The following is a 17,859-nucleotide window of genomic DNA, read 5'->3' on the forward strand; positions in this document are numbered from 1 at the left end:
CTCTACGGTATTGCACAGCCGCTTCCTTGCAGCTGTGCAATCGTGTACAACTCTGAATCAGGCCTAATGGCCATGAAAATAATTGAACAGTAGTAATCATTAGAAAAGCCAAGGTCTTATCATTGCATTTCTTTATGCGCTATTGCAATATCATTAAACACAGTGTTACATTTTGCTTTACCTCTGATCTCTCTGAATTATGATCCCTTTTTATTTCCTTCATCTTCTTTTTCCATTCGGTTTCCTGAAAGGACCATGCAAATAAGCAATTTTAATAAAGCGACAATTCCCTGGAAAGCACAGTAAATGAGCAGACTGTGGGCCTAATTCAGACCTGATCGCAGCAGCAAAATTGTTCTCTAATGGGCAAAACCATGTGCACTGCACGGGAGGCAGATATAACATGTGCAGGGAGAGTTAGATTTGGCTGGGGTGTGTTCAAACTGAAATCTAAATTGCAGTGTAAAAATAAAGCAGCCAGTATTGACCCTGCACAGAAACAAAATAACCCACCCAAATCTAACTCTCTCTGCACATGTTATATCTGCCCCACCTGCACTGCACATAGGGGGTCATTCAAACCCGATCGCTGCTATATGCACTGCAATGCACAAGCGCGAGGTCACCCCCGCGACGGGGAGTGCAGGACAGCGACAGGATGGCCGAAGAAAGTGATCGCACCGGCGATCGTAAGAAGATTGACAGGAAGAGGCCGTTTGTGGGTGTCAACTGACCATTTCCTAGGAGTGACCGGAGAAACGCAGGCGTGTCCAGCCATTTGAAGAAAGGGTTCCTGACGTCAGCTCCGGGCCGGATCATCGCACTGGAAGAGAAAGTCCTGAGCTGTGCAGAGACTGCACAAACTTTTGTTAGTGCAACTCTCTGCATATGCATTCGCACCCCTGCACAGCGATTACCCTCTCCCTCTGTAGGCGGCGACCACCTGGTCGCAGCAGTGCAAAAACCGCCTGCTTGCGACCAGGTCTGAATTAAGCCCATGGTTTTATCCATTAGTGAACAATTTTGCTGCAGCGATTAGGTCTGAATTAGGCCCTGTATTTCCACATAAACACATCTCAACCAGCTGTGTAATGTGTGTTACCCTTGTGCTGCCAAGTGTCAGGGCTGAGGTCCATGAAATGGATGGCCATGTCTGGTTAAAATAGGATTTTAATTACCTACCGGTAAATCCTTTTCTCATAGTCCATAGAGGATACTGGAGATCCATTTAGTACCATGGGATATAGACGGGTCCACTAGGAGCCGCGGGCACTTTAAGAATTTGATAGTGTGCGCTGGCTCCTCCCTCTATGCACCTCCTACCAGACTCAGTCTAGGAAACTGTGCCTGAGGAGACGGACATACTTTGAGAGAAGGATAGATAAAGATAGTGGTGAGATTACAAACCAGCACACAGAACAATAGGAAAGCCAAGCTAACCAAACTTGAAACATGAACAGCAACAGCTGAACAAACCAGAATACTTAACCAAGTAACAGTGCAGGAAGAATGAAGCACCGGACGGGCGCCCAGTCTCCTCTATGGACTACGAGAAAAGGATTTACGGTAGGTAATTAAAATAGTATTTTCTCTTACGTCCTAGAGGATACTGGGGATCCATTTAGTACCATGGGGAAGTACCAAAGCTCGCAAACCAGGTGGGAGAGTGCCGAGGTTCCTGCAGAACTGACTGACCAAACTGAAGGTCCTCAGAGGCCAAAGTATCGAACTTGTAAAACTTTGTGAACGTGTTCGAACCTGACCAAGTAGCTGCTCGGCAGAGCTGTAAAGCCGAGACACCCCGGGCAGCTGCCCAAGAAGAATCCACCGACCTAGTAGAATGGGCCTGTACAGATTTTGGAACCGGCAGTCCTGCCATGGAATAAGCAAGCTGGATCGTGAGCTTGATCCAGCGTGGAATTGACTGCTTTGAAGCAGGACACCAAATTTTATTGGGATCATAGAGAACGAACAGTGAGTCGGATTTTCTGTGAAGAGCTGTTCTCTTCACATACACCTTCAAAGCCCTCACAACATCCAAAGACTTTGAAGTAGCAGAGGAGTCCATCACAGCCGGAACCACAATAGGTTGGTTGATGTAAAAAGCGACACCACCTTAAGAAGAAATTGCTGACGAGTTCTGAGTTCAGCTCTGTCCTCATGGAAAATTAAGTAGGGACTCTTGTGAGACAACGCCCCCAGTTCCGACACATGTCTTGCTGAGGCCAAGGCCAACAGTGTGACAGTCTTCCATGTAAGGTACTTCACATCAACCTCCCGTAACGGTTCAAACCAGTCCGATTGGAGGAACTGCAGCACCAAATTGAGATCCCAAGGTGCCGTGGGAGGCACAAAGGGAGGCTGGATGTGCAGAACATCTTTCAAGAACGTCTGGACCTCAGAGAGAGAAGCCAATTGTTTCTGAAAGAAAATAGACAATGACGAAATCTAGACTTTAATGGAACCCAGGTGTAGGCCCACATCCACTCCCGACTACAGAAAAAGCAGGAGACGTCTCAGATGAAATCCCACCGCGGAATATTGTCTGGTCTCGCACAAAGAGACATACTTCTTCCATACACTGTGGTAATGTTTAGACGTTACTCCTTTCCTGGATTGGATCATAGTTGGGATGACCATGTCAGGAATTCATCTCCTGGCTAGGATCAGCCGTTCAACCTCCATGCCTTTAAATGTAGCCGCTGTAAGTCTGGAAAGACGAACAGGCCCTGTTGCAGAAGATCCTCGCGAAGAGGCATCTCCAGAAGGTCCGCGTATCAGGCCCTTCTTGGCCAGTCCGGAGCAATGAGTATTGCTTGAACCTTTTCCCTTCTTTTTCTTTTTAGAATTCTTGGGATCAGAGGAAGTGGAGGAAACACGTACACCATCTGGTAGACCCACAGTTGTCAGATCGTCTACCACCACTGCTTGTGGGTCTCTCGACCTGGAACAATACCGCTTGAGTTTCTTGTTGAGACAAGAGGCCATCATGTCGATTTGTGGATATCCCCACCGACGTGTCAAGCACCTGAACACCTCCGGTGAAGGCTCCACTCCTCCGGGTGCAGGTCGTGTCTGCTGAGAAAGTCTGCTTCCCAGTTGTCTACTCTCGGAATAAAGACCACCGACAATGCCACAGCGTGTTTTTCCACCCAGAGGAGATTTTCTTGACACCTCTGATATTGCTGCTCTGCTTTTTGTTCTGCCCTGTTGGTTTATGTATGTTACCGCCGTTACATTGTCCAAATGGACTTGAATGGCCTGATTCCGAAGTAGAGATGAGGCCTGCAGAAGGGCGTTGTAGATAGCCCTAAGTTCCAGGATGTTTATTGGAAGGACGACTTCCTGACTTGACCATATTCTTTGAAACTGCACCCCCTGGATGACTGCTCCCCAACCTCTGAGGCTTGCGTCTGTGGTTGGCAGAATCCAATTCCGAAACCTGAACCTCCAACCCTCAATGAGGTGAGAAGTCTGTAGCCACCACAGAAGGGAGATCCTGGCTCTTGGCGACAGACGGATTCTCTGGTGCATGTAAAGATGCGATCAGGACCATTTGTCCAATAGATCTAGCTGGAAGGGCCTCGCATGAAACATTCTGTACTGAAGCGCCTCGCAAGAGGCCACCATTTTCCCCAGAAGGCGAATGCACAGATGCACTGAGATCCGGGTTGGCTTCAGAACAGCCCGAACCATCGACTGGCTTTCCATAGCCTTCTCCACGGGAAGGAACACTCACCGAGATTCCGTGACCAGTATCCTTCCCAGAAAGGAAAGCCTCTGTGTCGGTTCCAGGTGAGATTTTGGTAAGTTCAGAATCCACCCGTGATCCAGGAGTAGTCTGGTTGAGAGGCAAATACTGGCCAACAGCCGCTCCCTGGACGGTGCCTTTATCAGAAGATCATCCAGGTATGGAATTATGTTCACTCCCTGTTTGCGGAGTAGAAACATCATCTCTGTCATCACTTTGGTGAACACCCTCGGTGCCGTGGAGAGACCAAATGGCAGGGCCTGGAACTGGTAGTGGCAGTCTTGCAGTGCAAACCGTAGATAAGCCTGATAAGGCGGCTAGATAGGAAAATGTGAAGGTACGCATCCTTGATATCCAGAGAGACTAGGAATTCCCCTTCCTCCGGACCTGAGATCACCGCTCTCAGGGACTCCATTTTGAATTTGAACACTCGTAAGTACAGGTTCAATGACTTGAGGTTCAAAATCGGCCTTACCGAACCGTCTGGTTTCGGTACTACAAACAGGTTGGAATAATATCCCTTGTTTTGCAGATGAGGTGGAACTGGAACAATGACCTGAGTCTGTACCAGTTTTTGAATGGCGTCCTGTAAAGTTATATTTGCTTCCTGTGAAATTGGTAAGACTGATTTGAAGAATCTGTGAGGTGGGAGCTACTGAAACTACAGTCTGTAGCCCTGGGAAATAAGATCTATGATCCAGGGATCCTGGCATGATGTTGTCCAGATGTGACTGAAACATTTTAGTCGGGCTCCCACCTGCCGGTCTTCCAGGCATCGCGGTCCACCATCATGCTGAAGGCTTTGAGGAAGCAGAACTTGAGCTCTGTTGCTGTGAACCTGCAGTTGTTGGTATTCGTGGTTTACCTCTAGCACCTCTGGTGGATGTAGAAGAACCTCTGGTTTTGCCCTTAAACTTGGCAGTCCGAAAGGACTGTAGATTAGGTCCCGAGTAAGCCTTCCTGGCTGGGGGAGCTGCATAAGGAAGATACGTGGACTTACCCACAGTAGCTTTGGAGAACCATTTGTCTAGTTCATCTGCAAATAAGGCCTCTCCTGTGAAGGGTAGGCCTTCCATACCTTTCCTGGAGTCCGCATTGGCAGTCCACTGGCGTAGTCATAAGCCTCTGCGTGCTGACACTGCCATAGCAGTGGTGCGTGCATTAAGTAAGCCTATTTCTTTTATGGCTTCCACCATAAAATTTGCAGAGTCCTGTATATGTTGCAGGAGTAAAATATATGTTGCAGCAGTAAAATAATCTTCCCCTTAGGCAAGGTACCTAACCACTAAATTAGGTTACCCGACCATTTTGCGATGGCCTTAGTAATCAAACCACACGCTATAGTGGGTCTCTGCACCACCCCGGCAGCTGTATACAAAGATTTGAGTGTATTCTCAATTCTACGATCAGCCGTGTCTTTTAGGGAAGCTGCACCCGGGACAGGCAATACAATTTTCCGTGACAGCCTGGATACTGATGCATCCACTATTGGTGGATTTTCATATTTTTTTCTAACCTCAGGAGGAAAGGGAAAAGATGATATCAACCTTTTAGGGATCTGGAATTTCCTATCAGGATTAACCCACGGTTCTTCAAATAGGGTATTTACAGTAGTTCCTTTAACACAGGAAAAGTGGCTGAGGATTTCTTTTTTTACATTAAAATAAGACTCCTCAGTCTCCTCTGTTACCTTATCAGGGATATGCAGGACGTCTCTGATAGCTTCTATTCCCTGTGACAAAGTACCCACCCCCACCTCTGAGTCCACCTTCCCCTCCTCCATGTCTGACCCATCATCATCATCACAGTCAGACTGCAGGATATGGGCCAAAGTAAGTTTTTGCAGACAAATGGAAGGGGACTGAGACGCTGGTTTGTGTACTGAGTCTCTGTTCATAAACTCTAGGGCCCCATACACTACAAAATATGTCTGAGGCTGAAGTCAGATGCAGTTTCCCTTGAACTCCCCTGGGAGCTTCCCGGGAGTGATTCCATACTATTTGGTACTTTTGTGCTATTTTTGCATAAGGTATATCGTATGCGATTGATAAAGCCGCTATACACCGCATGCAATATATCGTACGGCATACAATTGTACCATAAGATATATCTGATGGGCTGGACAGAGGGCTACGGGGGCTGGGAGTGTCCTGAGAATGCCAGTCAAACTTCCCTGTGATACATTGCATGTGATATATCACATGCACAATAAACACAATTTTTTCATCCGATTCCATCCAATTCTGATATATCATTAGTGCAGCACCAACGACCTAGGGGATCCTAGACAACCATGGGGACGCACATCAGATTGGATACGATCTAAAACACATACGATTGTACACAATTTCATACAATATAACAGACGGATATATCGGAATTGTATGAAATCGTGTAAAATCGTACTAGTGTATGGGGCCCTTCACCAGTCATCGATTGTCTTTAAGTACTGCGTCTCTTTCTCATTGCGGGACAATTTAGAAGAGATATTGGAAATCATTCCCCTAATGTTATCCAGCCAAGCTGGCTCTGCCGCACTAGCCTGGGAGGGTACACTGCGCTGAGTACACTGCAGTGAACCCCCTGGAGAAGAGGAACACTGTGCCTTACATAAAACACTCTCTTTATTTGACATACAGTGACAGCACACACACACACACACACACACACACACACACACACACACACACACGAAAAGGTTAAATGCACAATTAACCCACAAAGAGACCTTCAAGAGAGACACAGAGATAGCCTGGAGCCAGCACACCGCACCCTTACTGCTAATGCCAAGCTTTGCTGTGCCATAGACTAAGTACCCAGATTGACCCCCTGGTACCGCTGAGGTAATCTGGAGTCTTCCGGAGGAGCTGTGCGTCCCTGTCAGTCAGCGTCTCTGTCCACTGCAGAGGGAAAACGGCACTGGTGAGCTGCTGGATCCGCTCATAGTGAAGCCCCGCCCCTTCAATGGCGCTCAGTCTTCCCGCTTTTTTATACTGGCTGAGGTCATTTTTAGTGCTTAAAATGGAGTCAGTCACCTTTTAAGTCTGTAATGCCAGTCTGGGTACTGTGTACACCCGTAGTGTACTTAGACTCAGTTCGATCACTCAGAATCGGTGCGTTCGCACTGTGGGGGTCATTCCGAGTTGTTCGCTCACTAGCTGCTTTTAGCAGCATTGCACACGCTAGGCCGCCACCCTCTGGGAGTGTATCTTAGCTTAGCAGAATTGCGAACGAAAGATTAGCAGAATTGCGAATATAAATTTCTTATCAGTTTCTGAGTAGCTCCAGACCTACTCACAGATTGCGATCAGCTCGGGCCGTTTCGTTCCTGGTTTGACGTCACACACACGCCCAGCGTTCGGGCAGCCACTACCCCATTTCTCCAGATACTCCCGCGTTTTTTCCTGACACGCCTGCGTTTTTCCGCACACTCCCAGAAAACGGCCAGTTTCCGCCCAGAAACACCCACTTCCTGTTAATCACACTCCAATCACTTCAACGATGAAAATTCTTCGTTCGGACGTGAGTAAATCTACTAAGTTTTGTGCTAAAATACTTAGCGTATGCGCACTGCGTACAATGCGCATGCGCATTGTAGCCTTAATCGCTCCGTTGCTAAAATCGGCAACGAGCGAACAACTCGGAATGACCCCCTGTGTACTAAGTCTGGAGACTCTGCCGCCCCCGTAGAAGCCGTGCGTCTCTGTAACCTCATGCCGCCATAATGGTCGGCGACCCACTAACCGGGACGCAGGCTTAGTACTCACCACTCTATCTTCTGGCTCTGTTAGGGGTGGCGGCGTGCTGCGGGACTGTACGCAGGCCATGGTGAGGCGTGCAAATAGTTCCCTCAGGAGCTAGTCTCCTGTCAGCGGGGAAAGGGACCATTAACCCTCTGGGAGGTTGGGCCGTTCCCCTCCGTAAGTCCCACGAAGCAGGCAGGCTGGTGCCATTCAGTCCTGCCGGAAAATAACAAACATACAAAATAAATGCAGAAAACTCTTCAGGAGCTTCCATGCGACGTGACCTGCTCCTCCGGGCACATTTTCTAAACTGAGTCTGGTAGGAGGGGCATAGAGGGAGGAGCCAGCCGACACTATCAAATTCTTAAACTACCCAAGTCTCCTAGTGGACCCGTCTATACCCCATGGTACTAAATGGATCCCAGTATCCTCTAGGACGTAAGAGAAAATTAGGTGCAATGAATCAGACTTACCTGTCTCTTCATCTCCTCCCTCAGACTCCACAGCTCCTTCTGTATCTTCTGCCGCTCCTGCCGTTCCTCTTCATCTAGCAGCTCACCAAGATTAGAAGATGTTGTTTTTTTAGACTCAAGGTCTTGGTATGTCTAAAGAATGATTTAGAAATAATAGGACATTTAATTGCTGATACTGTACATGGTGTTTCAACCTATACGATATATGTCTACATAGATCCAATAGGTCCACTATCGTAACCGTATGTCTTATTATAGGACATTTGTCTCTTTCATCCAATTAGAGGACACTGTGGCCAAGGGGTATAGAGGGCGTTCCAGATGTTAGGCAATTAGTACAAATTATGCTCCACCAGTAGCGGATCTTGCCACGGCGGCGCCCTCCGGAAGGCAGCGCCCCGGGCAAAAATCCAGTGTGCCCGTAGCAAGATCCGCTACTGGGAGCGGTGAATTCTATTGACGCCACTGGGTTTGCGTACATCCCTGAATCTTGTCCTCTGTGCACATTATATTTATGCCTCATATTTTAAACAAATTGAATTTAGTGGATTAGTGGTCCTTTAATCTTAAATGCAGGTTTGGTTTGGGTTTATATACACTAAAAGCAACATTCATGATAATGGCCCTCATTCCGAGTTGTTCGCTCGCAAGCAGCTTTTAGCAGCATTGCACACGCTAAGCCGCCGCCTACTGGGAGTGAATCTTAGCAGAATTGCGAACGAAAGATTCTCAAAATTGCAAATAGAAATGTCTTAGCAGTTTCTGAGTAGCTCGACACTTACTCTGCCACTGCGATCAGTTCAGTCAGTTTCGTTCCTGGTTTGACGTCACAAACACACCCAGCGTTCGCCCAGACACTCCCCCGTTTCTCCAGCCACTCCCGCGTTTTTCCCAGAAACGGCAGCGTTTTTTCACACACTCCCATAAAACGGTCAGTTTCCGCCCAGAAACACCCACTTCCTGTCCATCACACTCCGATCACCAGAACGAAGAAAAAACCTTGTAATGCCGTGAGTAAAATACCAAACTTCTTAGCAAATTTACTTGGTGCAGCCGCAGTGCGAACATTGCACATGCGCAGTTAGCGGAAAATCGCACCGATGCAAAGAAAAATAACGAGCGAACAACTCGGAATGAGGGCCAATACCTCTACCCTGAATTTCTCTGTCTCACCAATTATACAGCAGGTGCCAATAATCCATTTATACTGTAGATGAGACGGTTATGGCCAGTACACACAGGGAGATTTCCCCAGAGATGTGTGCTGAGCGATCTAGAACAGACTGCTCAGCACACATCTATCCCCCCGCTCAGCACATAGGCCCTCATTCCGAGTTGTTCGCTCGTTATTTTCCTTCGCATCGGTGCGATTTTCCGCTAACTGCGCATGCGCAATGTTCGCACTGCGGCTGCGCCAAGTAAATTTGCTAAGAAGTTTGATATTTTACTCACGGCATTACAAGGTTTTTTCTTCGTTCTGCTGATCGTAGTGTGATTGACAGGAAGTGGGTGTTTCTGGGCGGAAACTGGCCGTTTTATGGGAGTGTGTGAAAAAACGCTGCCGTTTCTGGGAAAAACGCGGGAGTGGCTGGAGAAACGGGGGAGTGCCTGGGCGAACGCTGGGTGTGTTTGTGACGTCAAACCAGGAACGAAACTGACTGAACTGATCGCAGTGGCAGAGTAAGTGTCGAGCTACTCAGAAACTGCTAAGAAATTTCTATTCGCAATTCTGCTAATCTTTCGTTCGCTATTCTGCTAAACTAAGATACACTCCCAGAGGGTGGCGGCTTAGCGTGTGCAATGCTGCTAAAAGCAGCTAGCGAGCGAACAACTCGGAATGAGGGCCATAGGGGATAATTCTGAGTTGATCGCAGCAGGATCTTTGTTAGCAGTTGGGCAAAACCATGTGCACTGCAGGGGAGGCAGATATAACATGTGCAGAGAGAGTTAGATTTGGGTGTGGTGTGTTCAATCTGCAATCTAAATTGCAGTGTAAAAATAAAGCAGCCAGTATTTACCCTGCACAGAAACAATATAACCCACCCAAATCTAACTCTCTCTGCAAATGTTATATCTGCCCCCCCTGCAGTGCACATGGTATTGCCCAACTGCTAAAAAAATTCCTGCTGCGATCAACTTGGAATAACCCCCATAGCGCGATGTGTGCTGAGCGAGGGCGGCACTAATTTCACCCAGCAGTGAGGCCAATCTGTGCAGACAGCTATGGGGCATACTTATGGAGAGATCCGTGCTTAATTTCTAAGCAATCTGGTCAGTTTGCTTAGAATTTAAGCATGGGTCTCTCCGTGTGTATGCCCCACAGCGATATGGCCGTGCATTGCTATCGCCGGTACTAGACTGGCCTGCATTGGCCCCTGCTGGGTGAAGTAAGTGCCCCTCTCCCTCGCTCAGCACATATCGCGCTGTGTGCTGAGCGGGGGGAGAGATGTGTGCTGAGCAGTCTGTGCTAGATCGCTCAGCACACATCTCCCCGTGTGTACGGGGCTTTAGAGGACTCCGGAGACCTGATTTTGAGTAAGAAGCAATGCCAATATTTACACAAAGGTCATTATTTCCCAACTGCGCATGGGTCGATGATTGGGAGGTAGCTATTCAAGTGCACAGAGATGCACCGCACTATGGGTGTGTCGCAGGTGTGTCACTAAAGTGTTTGCAGACTCAGATGCTTATTTGCTGACCTAAGAGGCCATACTCTGGTGGACAATGTACACCTAGCATGGGGCTGGTGCAACCAATGGTTGTGTATAAAGAAGCAATTAAGCTGTATTTCAGCGGCTAAAGGCACACAAAGTGCCGTCCTTGCACATTCAGATGCACGGCCAGTATTAGCATAAAGTTGCATGTGCTAAAACGGCAAGAGGCGCCACACACAGACGCAGCTGTGTCTGACTCAGGATCAGGCGCTGCATGTGAAAGGTGGTCAGTAAGTCTTCACATTGAACCTACTGTAAGTGCACTTTCAGCACAGTCAGTGATATTTGCAATAATATTTCTATCTACCTGTCATAGCTCAGCTCTCTAGTGTTACACAGAGGGCCTAATTCAGATGTGGTTGGAATTGTTATCACCGATGCTTCCTTGGATGCAGCAGTGACAGCATTGTATATTAAAGCAGCAGGATGCATCTAATACAAGTAGACGCCTCCTGCTGGTGCTGTGATCTGACCTGCGTCCTACGCCGCAGGCACTGGATCACTGACACACCATTGAGCAGTTTGCAGCACCCATTGGGATGTGTAAGCCACCTTTTGCAGAGGCCAGAAAATCTCCATCTAACGCCAGGGATCCCTGGCCTCCTTCCATCCCCCTAAACGGTGGCGAAACTCCTCCATTTAGAGAAATGGAGGCTGTCACCACCCCCTATCTGCATCCAAACAGCATCAGACTGTCAATCACTGACAGTCTGATGCCAGCCTGCATTGATTATTGCAATAGTCTTCTTACTGGTCTTACTAAGAAGAGACTCTCACCACTACAATCCATTCTGAATGCAGCTGCGAGGCTAATCTTCCTTGCTAGACGTTCATCATCTGCTGATCTGCTCTGTCAGTCCCTCCATTGGTTACCGGTATTCTACCATATTCAATATAAAATACTTTTACTCACACATAAGGCCATTAATCATACTACACCAATGTACATCAATTCGCTTATCTCAAAATATCTCCCAACCCCGACCTCTCCGCTCTTCACAAGATCTACGTCTCTCATCCACACTCATTACTTGTTCTCATGCACGATTGGAGGAATGCCCTACCACGCACAATAAGCCTCTCCCCTAGTCTCCAAACCTTCAAACGTTCCCTAAAAACTTACTTCTTCAGGCTAGCTTATTACATTCCAGAACCGCTCACTCAACCTTCATAAGCTTTCCTATCCGATTATCCCCACTGTACAGTCTGCACATATCCTCCACATATTTTCTCTTTCTTCACTTTCCCTTCTTTCTGACCAGGGTTCATCACTGCTGTGATGTGATGTCATGCAACCCACCAAGAACCTTTGCAATCCTGTGGACAAATATGCAATAGATAGTGCCTTTCCTTGTGTATCAGTGCCTATTTCCCTATAGATTGTAAGCTTCCTACCTCTATGACTGTTTGTTTATTACCCAGTTATATTTTATCATTGTGTCCAATTGTAAAGCGCAATGGAATTTGCTGCGCTATATAAGAAACTGTTGATAAATAATAATAAATAAATACTGCATCTCAGGCCCTTTTTGTGCATGTGCAGAACTGGCCCAATGTAGATCCTTCGGGGACTCGGAATAACCCCCAATATGCACAAGCATAACAACTATGTCAAACCAAAGGTTTCACTTACTGCTGCATTCTTAATGGTGATATCTTCGATCTGAGAGAGGAGCTGCTGTCTCAAGTGATCCATCTCATTTTGCAGCTTGATTCTCTCTTCTTTTTTCCATGTCTCAAAATCTCTCTTGATATTTTCCTCTCTGCGGTGTGCATCCTCCAGCTCCTGCCATGTAAAGAAATGGGATATGTAGCAGTGATATTCAAGCTTGCGACATACAGTATTATAACAACTGAATTTAATTCAATGAGGTCGGAGTACTGTAGTGCTTCCATGGCCTGTGAGTTCCACTGCTGGTGCCTTGTGCTGGTGAGATGAAGGGTTGGAACATGGATCTACGGCAGGGGTTCTCAAACTCGGTCCTCAGGACCCCACACTGTTCACGTTTTTCATGTCACCCAGCAGCTGCACTGTGTGTCACCAACTGTCACATTTTAAAAATCTACAGGTGACCTGAAAAACATGAACCGTGTGGGGTCCTGAGGACCGAGTTTGAGAACCTGTGATCTACGGTTGGACACTGATGAAACCACTGACGTAAGCAAGCAGGCGGAGAAACGCGTCTGTGAGGATCTCTGTACACGGAGCGCAGCTGTTAGGATCTCCCTACACGGGGTGCAGCTTGTTACACAGCACGAGCATACTGGCCGGCCGGTGAGAGCATCGGAAAACCCCAGTGCTAAGTGGTAACTGGTGAGCATTTATCTCCAAGTACCCACGGGACTCCAGATAAGGCTAAAATTAAAAGCACTAGCCGGGAGGGGAACGGAGGATTGCCCAAAGGAAAGACGGGCAAAGAGACATTGCTACAAGGTAGCTATAATAGTGTACTGGATACACGGTGCAGTGAAGCAAAGACTGCTATTTGCACAAGAGTACTATAATGCTACAAAAACGTCATTACATGTGAATGGGAAACTCACAGATGTGAGAGGGCACGGACTGCCATATGTGCACATTAATGCATGAATTGCTTAGTGGAATATAAAAATATATGGACTGCCTCAACATTGGTCATTTAAACAGGTTTTATTCCTTAAGGAACAAAGTTTATTAATTATATATATATATATATATATATATATATACCTTGCCCTGTATATGTGTATAGTAATCGTTGTTTTTTAGATTTAAGATACTGGCCGGTATCAATGTGATGTGTATGGTTTTATAAAAATATTAAAAATCATATCAGATTAAGGGAGCGCATTCTCATTGTTTTTGTAAAAAAACATATTTCTTTTTCTTGGATCTACGGTATGTGTATGTTTTACTTCAATGAGGCTGAAGGATAGTTTACAGGTTGTGTCATTTCCAGGGCGGATTGGTGGGAGTAGCACAATACTACGCTGCCTGTGTCCCCTATAGGTACTAGTCTCAATTGTGTGATCTCGTCTTCCACTGTATATTAAAAATGTTACCTCCTTTTTACCCACAAAACATACTGAAATGCTCGTACACATGGTAAAGTGCACAAGACGTGTGGTGCAGGTCAGTGGTGGAAGTTCTGCCACGGTGCACAAGGCAAGATTATCCAATTCCTTCTCCCAAAGGCCGACCCCACCCCTGGATCAAATGACTCTGCCCCCCCCCCCCCCCCCCCCCTTCATCCCTCGATTAGTTTTCAAGGTTGGGCTTCCTTCCAGCAACTCTCCCGTAACTGGCATTCACAGACAAACGCTTCCATTACCTGCGGGCATATTTATGAAATGAAAGGCAAGAAAGGCCAGTGCATAGCTTATCACAAGGTCTGAAAAGGTCTTTTATCGAGACAATTTTATCAGCTCAATAAAAATATGCACCAGTGTATTCTTAAACTTAGCAAAGCTAAACAGTGGAGTCACCTGCATCCTGCGCTGATGGTCCATCTCTCTTTCTGTCTCCAACTGAGACTGAGTCTTCTGCAACTTATTCCTCAGGTCCTCAATTCCATCGTCCACCTGCTCTGCATGCTTCTTCCTCTGTCTCTCTGCAAAGAAGCAAAGTAACACAGCCTCAAATAAATGATACTGTATGTATAAATGATAATAGCATGACGTATAATAGAGAGGACGTATTATGCAGCTAACATACTGTAAATGCAGCTAACAATAGAATAAAGTTGCACTCTCTCAGGACATATGCCATTCTGAGACATCGGGCGCCTCGGTGCGAAAGTTGCACATAATCGGGGCAATTCAATTGTTTAAAAAGTCGGTTGGGTGTGTTTTTTCTGTCTATTAGATAGGAAAAAACAGACACCCAACTGACTTTTCAAACAACTGAATACCCCCCAATGACTCGAAGGTGGGACCTTGCAGGGGCTTCTTATAACACTTTCAATCATGTGCATGTGCACCAGCAAAGCCCATCTGCTTTAAAGAGTCTACAGATCCCACAGATATCAGTGATCCATTCCTGGTTTTCATGGAAGATTACCTGCTTCTCCTGACATATTATTCTGAGAATTTTGTCTGGAAATTATAAATAATTGTGAAGAAAATAGAATTAGGCTGGATACACACTTTAACGATGGTTCCGTCCACCGACCTGTCGATAGCGATACACACTTCCCCAAACAAAATATCTTTCATCTGCTGTACGAACGATATATCGCATAGTGGGGGTTATTCAGTTTGCATCGATAAACGATGTGACCGCAATAAACCTCAGCAGCGTCAGTGTGCATGCGCAGGTACCGTCATGCGCGTGTGCAGCCACCGAATACGTTCGGCTCACAGTGGCTGCCTGTCAATCAGGCAGAGGCGTTCAAGCAGTGGAATTTGCGGGACGGCAGTGAACTGTTGTGGGGGCAGCGTGTCGAAAGCGGGGGCGGGTCAGCTGCATTTTTGTGGTGGCTACTGTATGTGACGTCACCTGCTGCTGCTCCAATCTAAAAAATGGCGGTGGACCTCCTGCATGCGCAGCCTACCTGCAGCTGTCGGGTATTGTCCACAGTTAATCCGACCACAATTAAATTGCGATAGCAGCTGATGGGCATGCCATGCTGCATGTGGGGCGGCCTTGCCCAGCTATGGGAGGCCCCCAGCATGCCATAGAAATGATTGCAGATTCTCAGATGCAGCTCCAGGCCACTCCATCAAAATAGGCCCAGAGGATCAGATGTGCTGCTGTACACAGGAATAATTTTCTTTCCCGTTACAGCGGCTGCAGCAAACCCCCCCTCCCCCACTTTACTGGCCGATGTTGAACACACGAGCGTAATAATTTTGCTAATGGCGGTGCAGCGGAAGGCTTCAAAAGGCCTCCCTGCACTGCACAGTACCTGACTCCCTAGCGCAGCAGCTTCATGACAGGACATCACATCCCGCAATGACAAGCGCTGAGATGCCGCACCACCACTGTGTAGAACTGCTGTCCAAGTGTGCATTGTGCAGCAGCCGACTCAGCTCCATGAAGGTAACTCTGATGGCTGTGACTGAGCTACCCGGCAGCTGCTGATCAGAGAAGGGGTGTCAGTGTCTTGCAGTGCCTCTGTAATAGGTATGCACTGTCACTGACTGAGGATGTTACTAATTATACTTTTATACATTACTATATATATATATATATATATATATATACACACACACACAAGCACACTAACGTATTGCTGCCTAGCTTATAATTTTTTGACAAATCTCTGCACAATATATATATATATATATATGTGTATGTATGTATATATATATATATATATATATATATATATGCATGTGTATGGTGCGGCACTCCAGGCGACAAAGAACTCAGAGCCAATGCACAAGTTGAAGAACAACGTTTCAATGCCTTTATTTGGGCATTTTCATCAGGTCAACATATACAATAAACTCACTTACCTATATACCAAGTGCAATCACCCAGGTGTGGAATGGCGTGCGGACGCCGGGACACCCGCCCGCTCCGTTCGCGCACCTCACTGACGTCAGCCTATGCCGCGTCATCAGCCAGTGCCCGTCACCATAACAACCTAGGCAACAATGAACCTGTTTAACACGGCAGCAGTTCCATGTAACACTCGGCACAGAGAACACAGTATATTGCACCTAACACATGATTTTGAGACATAATGCTGCCCAAATTAACATATATAGTCGCACCCACCAAATGATACAACACAATAGAACCTGTGGCTATATAAGGATCCATACAGGCTCCCAAATAGAATTTGGAACCAAAAAAGAATCCCACTGACCATGTAGAACAGTGTAACATGGAACTGCTGCCGTGTTAAACAGGTTCATTGTTGCCTAGGTTGTTATGGTGACGGGCACTGGCTGATGACGCGGCATAGGCTGACGTCAGTGAGGTGCGCGAACGGAGCGGGCGGGTGTCCCGGCGTCCGCACGCCATTCCACACCTAGGTGATTGCACTTGGTATATAGGTAAGTGAGTTTATTGTATATGTTGACCTGATGAAAATGCCCAAATAAAGGCATTGAAACGTTGTTCTTCAACTTGTGCATTGGCTCTGAGTTCTTTGTCGCCTGGAGTGCCGCACCATACACATGTATATTTGATTCTATGTGAGAGCACCCGGCGCAGCATTGCCATTAATGGGAGAGACGGACCCTCTGTTGGCTATATATATATATATATATATATATATATATATATACATAAACCAGTTTTAACAGTCTCCGCCCCTGCTCTGCCTTGCACCATTCCCTCTCGTCTATAGCCCCCCCCCTTCCACCTCCAGGTGCGGTTGTGATTCCCCTCCTGCTACAGCTCCTTCCTGACTCCCCCAACATTTTAGTCCTGCACTCCATCACAAATCTTCCCGACCCCTTCCCTGTCACAGTTCCGTCTGGAACCCCTTGCTCCGTACTAAAACTGCCCGTTGTCTTCCTATCCCAAAGCTGTCCCATATTTGGAATTTGTGGCTCACACACTGGAGAGAAGGGACAGCCATACACAATTATTATATGTGTGTGTATATATCTATATCTATATATATATATACACACAAGTGAAGTAAGTGCACAGCTATCAATAATAATCTTCTAAAAATCGATATATATATCGATATATATAAAATCGATATATATACATGGACTCTCACACACTGTCACACTGACCAGGCCACTTACATTGTCACTCTACTCATGCCTTACCCACTCTGGTGAAGGCCTGGGTTGGGGGCTCATTACATAAGAAGTCCTTCATGTTTACATTCTTTTAAGACGCCTCAGAGCCCTAACACTGTATTACTTATTATATATATGATACAGCTGCTAATAGCATTAATATTTTACACTTCTTATGAGTGAAACCTCTGTACACCTGCCACCAATATTTGTTTATTTGTAAAGGAGCCCATACACTAGGAAGAGGTATCGCATTTGCTCCGTCGCACGCGATTCTCCTTAAACACCCCGCCAGCCGCTGGCAGATCTTGGTCTCAGGATATCGTTAGTCCAGGTCACCTCACTTATGAATTGCTAATGTTAGATCGCAAACGATCTAACATTAAAGCACATCATCGCAGCGACAGGGACAAATCTTACCTGCTGCAGGTAAGATCTGAAAACCCTGCTTACAACCCCCAGGAGCAGCCTCTGATCACAATTGTAAG

General features: G+C 46.7%; 1 protein-coding gene across 2 annotated transcripts in view; it reads right to left on the minus strand.

Moving 5' to 3' along the window:
- Nucleotides 1-17,859, minus strand: part of DZIP1L (DAZ interacting zinc finger protein 1 like) — a 282,067-nt gene that overhangs the window by 71,193 nt on the left and 193,015 nt on the right. For both annotated transcript variants that reach the window (XM_063915531.1, XM_063915530.1), the window contains exons 4-7: nt 14,147-14,271; nt 12,315-12,467; nt 7,968-8,099; nt 182-244 (exon numbers count right to left, since the gene is read on the minus strand). In XM_063915531.1, coding sequence (XP_063771601.1) covers nt 182-244; nt 7,968-8,099; nt 12,315-12,467; nt 14,147-14,271 — 473 coding nt within the window. The remainder of the gene's footprint in view (nt 1-181; nt 245-7,967; nt 8,100-12,314; nt 12,468-14,146; nt 14,272-17,859) is intronic.

This window comes from Pseudophryne corroboree, chromosome 4 (genome assembly GCF_028390025.1).
Source record: "Pseudophryne corroboree isolate aPseCor3 chromosome 4, aPseCor3.hap2, whole genome shotgun sequence".
NCBI classification, from domain to species: domain Eukaryota; kingdom Metazoa; phylum Chordata; class Amphibia; order Anura; family Myobatrachidae; genus Pseudophryne; species Pseudophryne corroboree.